At 28.8% G+C, this 9,701-nt stretch overlaps 1 protein-coding gene across 1 annotated transcript; it reads left to right on the top strand.

Moving 5' to 3' along the window:
- The first annotated feature begins 5,544 nt into the window (after positions 1–5,544).
- LOC150029770 (uncharacterized) lies at positions 5,545–6,364 on the top strand. The gene has a single exon (XM_090310383.1). The coding sequence runs from the start codon at positions 5,758–5,760 to the stop codon at positions 6,220–6,222; it is 465 nt and encodes a 154-aa protein (XP_090166509.1). The 5' UTR covers positions 5,545–5,757; the 3' UTR covers positions 6,223–6,364.
- Positions 6,365–9,701: the final 3,337 nt, after the last annotated feature.

Here is a 9,701-nt window from a genome sequence, read left to right as displayed (position 1 = left end):
AGCTGACTGGTTGGCCGTTTAATCCATGTGGTAGACTCAATCTCGCTCTCGCTCACAATCTCGCTCCCTCCTACAATGTCGCTCTCTCAATCTCACTCTCTCCTACAATCTCGCTTTCTCAATCTCGCTCTCTCCTACAATCTTGCTCTCTCAATCTCGCTCTCTCCTACAATCTCGCTCTCTCCTACAATCTCGCTTTCAATCTCGCTCTCTCCTACAATCTCGCTTTCCATCTCACTCTCTCCTACAATCTCGCTTTCCATCTCGCTCTCTCCTACAATCTCGCTTTCAATCTCGCTCTCTCTTACAATCTGCTTCACCCACTTATCTTCCTTGTCAAGGGTTGAAGTTTCGACTTATGTATGCCAGAACTTCAACCTTCGACAATCTAATATACAAAATTAGCGAGATTCCCTTCTAGAGCGAGATCCTCATCACAAAATTAGCGAGATTTCCCTTTCCTTGTCGAGGGTTGAAGTTTCGACTTATGTATATCGAAACTTCAAATCTCGATAACCCTAATTTACGTATTGTTTCCATGTTTTTCTCTGTTTGTCGAGTTCTCAACGTTCGACCTCTACATTAGTTGAATCCTCAACCCTCGACTTCTAGCCTCGAAATCCCAAAACAACAATATTTCTCTAATAAGTTTCAAAACAACAATATTTCTCTAATAAATTTTGAAAACAACAATATTAATATTAAAGGTTCATTTATTATTATTATTATATTATATATAAAACTCACGTAATGTAATTTATCATCATCATTATATGTATATATATGCATATATGTATGTATGCATATCTATATATGTATGTTCATTGGATCAGGTTGGGGCGGAGAATGTAATCTCCATCCTCGATCCCTCCTCCCTACCACATCTCGTTTGGGGCGAGTCCTCATAGGGCAAATGGAAGTTGCTCGAAGTACTATCTACTATGTATATAAAATTCACATATATTTCAAGCAAAGTTTGAAATATGATGTCGATGGAAATCTTGGAAAACTTTATGGAAATCGAAGAAAATTGTTATAACTAGTTAATGAAACTTTGGTTGTGACTGAATTAAACTATCATTGACCATTTTAAATCATCATTTCTATAACAAGACAATATTTAGATGTATATTGCAAAATATTTGTGTAAATGTCGATGCGAGAGCAAAAATTTGAAAAAGAAATGGAAAAATAATTACAAAATAATATCAAATATTGAAAAATAATTACAAAATTAAACAACATGAAATATTTGCATATAAAATAATTGTAAATTATTTGTTATAAAATAAAATAGATACAAAAAAAAAAAAAAAACCTCAATAATAAACTAACTTAATATAATAAGGATAGAAAAATAATAACATTAAACATAATACGACATAATGAAAAATAAATAGAAAAAGAAAACTCTAGAAGTAAATAGAGCTTGAGAGAAAATGAGGAATATTAGAGAATTTACATCAATTCAAGTTTAAGGTCAAATTATGTGAAAATACAATGAAAGATATTTGAATGAAAATATGTGGTTTCTTGAAAATAAAAATTTCAAAAAAAAAAAAAAAAGAGAAAAAAAATTTGCATTGAGCTAGCAATAACATAGTAAATTAAAAAAAAAAAAATCAAAATCAAAATTTTGATGGAAATATCAAAATATTGATGTTTCGAAAAATTGGAGAAAATCGAAATTTTCCCAAATTTCGAAAATTCGAACCTATGGACGTTCTCACTCAGCAATACTTCCCTATTTATAAAAACCTTAATAAGGATTAATTATCTTTTAAAAAGAATATACATCTCTTTTGTGTCTCATCCATGTCAAAATTTTTACAGTGGTTCGTGGGAGGTTTTTTAGTGACAGGTCTGTAGTTGAAGTGTCTTTTCTTAGGGATGTCCCATTTTTTTTCCTTAGAGCATAGCCTCTAGAGGCAATATATATATATTATAAAGATTTGAATATTATTTTGGTTCGACAAAGTCTAAGATTTTTTTTAATAAATGAAGAGTTAGTTGGTTTGACTTAAGAAAATTTGTTTTTCAAAATTTTATTTTTATTTTAAATATTTTTTATAAAAACAGTTAAAATAAAGTTCAAATGCTATTTTGAGCCGTTGAAAACACTTCAAATTTTTTCAAAATGACTTATTTTTTAAATTAAACACTTAAAAAATATATTCCAAACATGGGCAGTGTTTGAAAAATATATTCCAAACATGGGCAGTGTTCAAATGACACGACAATCCGAACCACTCGGACTATCCAACCCAAAATATAAGAGTTGGGTTGAGTTAGTTTTGTTATCGGGTTGGATTAAATTTTTTCTATTTTGGTTGGATTGCTTAGGTCGTTGGTTGACTAAAGAAAAATTTGGGTTGACCCAACCCAACCCAAATTATATATATAGTTTAAAATTTATTACTTTGTCATGATTAGTTTGTGAATTTTTAATATTAATATAACGACTCGACTTCCTAGGACTCAAGTTAGGCCGTTACTAAACACATGCATGCATGGAACTTAAAACAACACCCTTTTATAGTGAAATAAATGCTAAATAAATAAGATAAATTTAAAAGACTTTCATGAAATTCAAATATTAAAAATAGACATAGGTACCCATAAATCATAAATGATAATAAATAGATCTGAAAACAAAACTTAATAATAAATTTCAAACATCAAAACTGAAAGTTGAAAAACATGAAAAGAAATCTAAATATCATGAGCGGAAGCATAAAACTGGTCCCAATGGCTCAATCACGAATTTCGTTTTTCAATCACTGGTGCATCTCTACTTTTACCTGAAACAACAACATGAGAAAAGATTCATTATTGGGGTCGGGCTAGGCATCTATGTCCTTTAGATGCCTACCCCTGGTGGACATAAAAACTACTCTAGTCCTTATGGGACACATACATACATGAAAAAAAAAAATAAACACAATATGGTGAATCCCGAAGGAAACACAGTACTTAGTGGGCTTCTACCTAATCAATAAAGACACTATCACAGTCTCAACATCACAATTATCACAATATGGTTTTATAACATACATATACACCTCAACATCATGGCTATACAACATGCATATACGCTTCAATATCCTCATATCAAATACAACCTCAGTGAATCAAGTATCGTCTCTTACTAGCATGCAAGTATCTACGTGTACAAATAAATCTTTCAGATTCTCATACAAGAACATATATCGGTCATACCTATTTGTTTATCATGCTATCGTTCTGTTATGATATTCATCCATTATGCTAGCATATATCTAGTATCTGGCCCATGGGCAGTTCCAGTAGTAAGATTACCTACCTCGATACTAGATTCAGATATCGATCCAAGCGATAGTCTTCAATAATAAATCTTTGAATTCAATTTCCCAATGAAGCCTGAGCAATAACCACCCTTAATATTCGAATCTCCAAATTCTTCCTTCAATCAGACCATGCTTCCAACTTTTAATCCTTTTCTCCTGTAAAATTTTCAATTCACAAAGAATTTAACTCACCCCCTTCTACAATAAAATTAATTTTTGACATTAATTTCAAATTAAATTTGTATGACAAACCCCCTTCCAAAATGAAATTAATTATTGACATTAATTTCAAATTAAATTTGTGTGACATTAAAAGTCCAATTTCCATAAGACCATAACTTCCCTCTGATTAAACCATTAAATTGAAACACTTTTTTCTTCTAAAATGGAATTAATTCCTATCATTAATTTCCAAATTGAATAATTTCAACGTTAATCCATTAATTTCCAAATTAAATAATTTCAACGTCAATCCATTAATTTCCAAATTGAATAATTTCAACATCAATAATTAAATTTTCGCAATTACACTTAAGTTCAAAAATTCTAAAAATGTCCTTAATTAATAAAATTACTGAAATTACATAAATTATAAAAATTGGGGGTGTTACATTCTTCAGAACTTTCGTCCTCGAAAGTTCATTCCTGAAAAAGCTCTGGATACTAGGACCTCATCTCATCCTCTCATTCCCAAGTGGCCTCCTTGAATTGGTGATTCTGCCACGAAATCTTTACAACTGTTATTTCCCTATTGCATAAAATCTTCACCTCTCTGGCTTCATAACTTAAGTTGCCATTCAACCACAATGGCTCAAAGTCAACTACATGGGATGGATCTGTTGCATACTTTCTCAGCATCGAAACATGGAAGACATTATGAACTGAAGAAAGTGATGGAGGAAATGCCAATTGATAAGCTACGAGACCAATTCGCTCCAAGACCTCGAAAGGTCCAATGAATCTCAGGCTCAGCTTTTCTTTCCTTCCATACCTCAAAACACCCTTTATAGGTGTCACCTTTAAGAACACTTTATCACCAATCTTAAATTCTAGGTCCTTACGTCTTACGTTGATGTAGCTTTTCTGTCTACTCTGAGTTGTTTGCATACGAACCTTGATCTTCTGTATTTTCCCATTCATGGCTTGCACTAGCTTAAGTCCTAGCAATTTCCTCACTACTACCTCATCTCAACACACAGGATACCTGCAGCTCTTCCCATAGAGGGCTTCAAATAACGACATGCCAATGGTAGCCGGATAACTGTTATTATGCTAATTCCATCAAATGCAAGTGAGAGACTCAACTCCCTGAAAACTCTAACGCACAAGTGCACAACATATTCTCCAATGTCTGGTTCAAATGTTCTTTCTGACCATCATGGGTGAAAAGTTGTATTACAATCCAATTGAGTGCCCAATGCTAACCCGTGAATTTTATGAGATTTTAGTTATTAATCATGTGTTGTAGACAAATTTACGTATTTTTAATTAAAAAGAAAAAATAAGTTAAAATTTGAGAACCCCCTCCAACCCAAATTTAAAGAGTTGGGTTGTGTTAGAGATTTTATTTGGGTCTTTTGAATTACCAATCCAACCAATTGTCCCAAAAACACCTTAATCCCAATTCAATCCAACCTATGTACACCTCTACCAGACACATTCGATGAATATTTTTGAGAAATAATCCATTTAAGTTGAAATTTCCTGCCAAAATTAAATATCTAAAATAATTATTTTAACTTATCACGATAAAAAGACGATCTTGCCCCTCTTCCACTATAAATTTGTAGCTCCGACCGCCCTAATCTACTTTACTTTAAAATCTACTCCCTAAGTTGAAATGTAACTCTCCTTTCTTTTTGTTCTATATCCAATAATAATAATAGATAGGGATTGACAAAATTCAACTCCCATTCCAATCAACAATGGTATATAAAGTCATGCTTAATAACCTACCTAGTTAGGGACACATATTAATACTAATTCCTATCATCAACAATTTTTTTTTTCTTAAAAAAAAAAATCCCATTTAACATAAACATTAAATTCATATAGTTTTAAACCAGGTTTAAATACTACTTTAGTCCTCATATTTTTTACTTTTGTTCATTTTGATCCTTATACTTTTAAAATATTCATTTTGATTCCTATAAAATGTTCAAATATTTTAAAAGTATAAAAATAAAAATAAACTAAAGTTGAAAGTATATACATTAAAATGAATATTTTAAAAATATAAAAATCAAAATGATAGTTATTTGAAGCTTTCAACAATAATTGAGCATAACCATATTGATATGAACATGAATAATCCAACAAAATTTATTTATACATCAAGAAATGCACGTGAATTTACTTTTGCAAGCAAAATCCCAACCTTCCAGTTGCCAAAATCATTAATGCCCTAATCAGTCTCTCTCTTTCTTTTTAAATGCTCTCTCAACTCTGCTTCCTTCTCAACAAACTTCACAAATCCGCCATGGCGGACCTCGAAACCGCACCGGCAGCCAAATTCCGGTACCGGAGATTGAGCTACAGCGAGGAATTTGAGGAGGCGTTTGGTAGATACAGAGGAGGAGAACGGATTTTGAAGAGATCGAAGCGGTGGTTCAGAATCAGAAAGGCTTCGTCGATTGGAAGGAGATTGAAGAAACTGAGAATCCCTAGCTTGAGAAAGCTTTTGAGGAGGAAATCGCAGCTGGTGAATGCGATGAGAGGGTCGATTTCGAAGATTTTGAAGAGATTTAGAGATGGAGAAGCGTATTTGGGAGATCTTTTTGCTGGAAATTACTTGTTTCTTCAGGTTAATCCAAGCTCCATGAAATGCTTGAAGAATCATCATCGATTTCCTCTTCAAAATTTCCCTCAAACTTATTCCCTCCCAAGCTTTACCTAATTACTCTAATGTTTTTTTCTCTCCTAAATTGTTCTGTTTTATGAGATTTCTCTGCTTTTGAATGCTGATAATCAACAACTGACCACATATCTTCACTGATATTATCTAAAAATTTATAAATATCTTCTTCCTTTTGGCCTTTGATCCTATTGTTTTAGTTTGTTGCCCAAATTATGTGTATAAGCTCAACCTGACTTAAAGAGTTATTTGAGTATTATTTTTTGTCTTTGTATTTTAATTCAAGAAAAAAAAAAAAAAAAAAAGAGTATTCTTATCATTATTTTTCATTTTCATTGTTTCATGTAAAACACGTGACTTGATTTATTTAAACATTTGTTAATGACCAAAATGTCAAAAATCGGAAAATACTTTTTTTTCTTTTAATAAATTTTTTAGGATTAGAGTGATATTTAAGTAAAATGGAAATATTAATGGTAGAAAACATAAAAATTTAAAAGAATCAAATATATTAAAAAATGATTAGGTGTAATTTAGACGACAATTAATTTTATACCTTTCTTTTTTATACATAGTAAAAATAAAAAATAATAATTCTTTTTCCACATGACATTTTTATTGAGTGTCATTAGGACGGTACAAAATATGAGTATATCTCAAATTACACCCATTTTTTTTCCAATATAATCTACTTAAAACATAAACATAAATAAATATAAGAGTTTGGCCATAAATTAGATAGGATTGAAATAGGAGTTCTTTGTTGGGTCCATGGAGTTGGAAAGAAATAAATATGTGTTTTTTTTTTCTTGTAATAAATCTGAATTAATTAGATATTGGTTGATAACTATTCTGTTTTTTGTTTTTTATTTTTGTTTTTAAAAATTAAGTCTATGAATACTATTTTTACCTTCAAATTTCTTATTTGTTATCTACTTTTTCATCAATAATTTAAAACATCAAACCAAATTTCGAAAACTAAAAAAAGTAACTTTCAAACTGTTATTTTTGTTTTAGAATTTGACTAATAATTCAACTATTGTACTTAAAAATATGCAAATTATTATAAGAAATGTAAATAAGTTTAATTTTCAAAAACAAAAATAAAAAACTAAGGCCCCGTTTGTTAACTATTTGGCTTTTTGTTTTTGTTTTTGAAAATTAAGCTTATTTTATTCACATTACAATGATTTGCATTCTTCTTTAGTATAATGGTCGAATTGTTAGTCAAATTTCAAAAACAAAACACAACTTTTGAAAGCTACTGTTTTTAGTTTTCAAAATTTGCCTTGGTTTTTTAAATCATTGGTGAAAAGTAGATAACAAATAAAGAAATTTGAAGGTAAAAGTGATATCAATAGGCTTAATTTTTAAAAATAAAATAATTATCAAACGAGACTTAAATAATTATAAGGTTGATGATGAAGAAGAAATTGGTTTTTGTGAACTCAAATTTCTCATGCATGTGATAATGTTTCAATTTGTGTAGGGCCATTTATATAAAATCAAATCAAATGTAACTTTCAGGTTATATTAATAATCTTTTGACTTTTTCTGAAAAAAGAAAAATCAAAAGTATAATCTTTTAGCGGGTTTTTAAATATAAAAAATATTTAAACTAAATTTTTGGTATAAAATATAAATATTTTTAGAAATTTTCTATTTATAAGAATATTCCTGCCAAGGTTATGTATATGGGGAAAACATTTAATACATGTAAAAGAACTTTGTTTCACAATACAATTTCCATATATTAAAATAGTAACATCTTTTTGCTATAATAATGTATTTTCTTTTATTTATAACTTACAAAAGTGATTTTTTAGAAAAATATTTTGACAGTAAATAATTGTGGGATGAAGTTTTCAATCTCAAGGATAGAATACGTGTCAATATTTCATCAACTAAGTTCACTTTAATTATAAAATTGAGTTTTTTTTTCATTATATAGTATGGTGTATTATTATTATTGAAATTCATCCACGAAAAGATAATTAAAATGTTAAGACCTTATTGATTAAATTCTTTAGTAATCAATTACATGAATGAGAGATTAAACCTCAAATTACCATTAAGTTAACCTTACTTTGACGCCTTATTAATTAAGTTTGAAATATTCTTTGAATTTAATTTAATGAATCAAACTAGTCTAATCAAAATTCTCGGATATACAACATATAAATTCACTAAGGACAGTTCGAAATGACGTAAAAGAAAAAAAAAAAATAACTCCATAGCTTTTCAATTTTATCTTTCTATATCACTAATCAAATGCATCTTTAGGATTTTGATTATATGATTATTATTTTGGAGTTTTAAATGGTAGATTCACATCAAAATTTACGAGTATAAATTGAATTTTTTTTTTTCGAAAAAAGAAAAACTATGGCTATAAGAGAGAGAAAATATTAAAAATAATTGAACAAACATACAGCTTTCTGGTGGAAGTTGTGGACTTTAATTTGTGTTGCCTATGACTCAACCATCCTATTAATGCAAAATAAGACACCCTATTAAATAAAGAGTAGCTTGGTGAATTTATGGCACCCATTTGCTGTCCACAAATAAATTTAGTCCTAAAGTTTGGATTATTATTATTATTATTATTATTATTATTTTTTTGTCTAATTTGATAATCATTTAATTTTTCATTTTTATTTTTATTTTTGAAAATTAAGTCTATATTATCTATATTTTTTACGATGATTTACATGTTTCTTAAGTATAATGATTGAATTCTTAGTCAAATTCCAATAACAAAAACAATATTTTGAAAGCTATTTTTTTTTTAATTCTAAAAATTTGGCGGAAGTAGTGTCCATAAATTTAATTTTAAAAAATAAAAATAAAAATAAAAAACAAATGGTTACCAAATGGATCTTAGTTTTTTGTTTTTGGTTTTTGGAAATTAAGCATATTTCCTCTCATTTCATATAATGATTTGCATACAATGATTAAATTCTTAGACAATTCCAAAAACAAAAACAAATTTCTAAAAGCTATTTTTTTTCCAAATTTGACTTAGCTTTTTTAAACTATTGGTAAAAAATAGATAATAAAAAAAGAAATTTAGAGATGAAAGTAGTATCGATAGACTTAATTTTCAAAAACAAAAAATCAAATAATTACCAAACGGGGCTTGAGTTTTCAAATTTTCTAAAATTCACCGATTTAAAGTATAAAATTAAAAGTAGAGTTTCATTAGACATTAAATTTAAATCTATATCTAATAGCTTAAATAATTTTCTTTTTTTTTTTAAATTGTAAATTTATTGGGAATCTGTGAGGCGCAAAATTAAAAATCTATGGACTCATTGAACAATGGATTCAAATTCACTGTAATCTTACCTAACTTTTAAAGCAAAATATTTATGTGATTTATATTTTAATTTCGAAGGCTTTTGACACATTTTTTTTAAAAAGAATAGACTTACTTTTTGAAAAGACATTACTGAACTTCCAAGAATCATGAGTGGTATCCACCCACTAAAAGTGAATTGAAACTTTGGTTTGTTCCAAAT

Source organism: Benincasa hispida, unplaced genomic scaffold (genome assembly GCF_027475165.1).
Source record: "Benincasa hispida cultivar pf3 unplaced genomic scaffold, pf3_genome.v1.1 HicScf939, whole genome shotgun sequence".
Lineage (NCBI taxonomy): Eukaryota > Viridiplantae > Streptophyta > Magnoliopsida > Cucurbitales > Cucurbitaceae > Benincasa > Benincasa hispida.
Note: the sequence above shows the minus strand (reverse complement) of the source record. Positions and strands in the feature narration are given on the sequence as shown.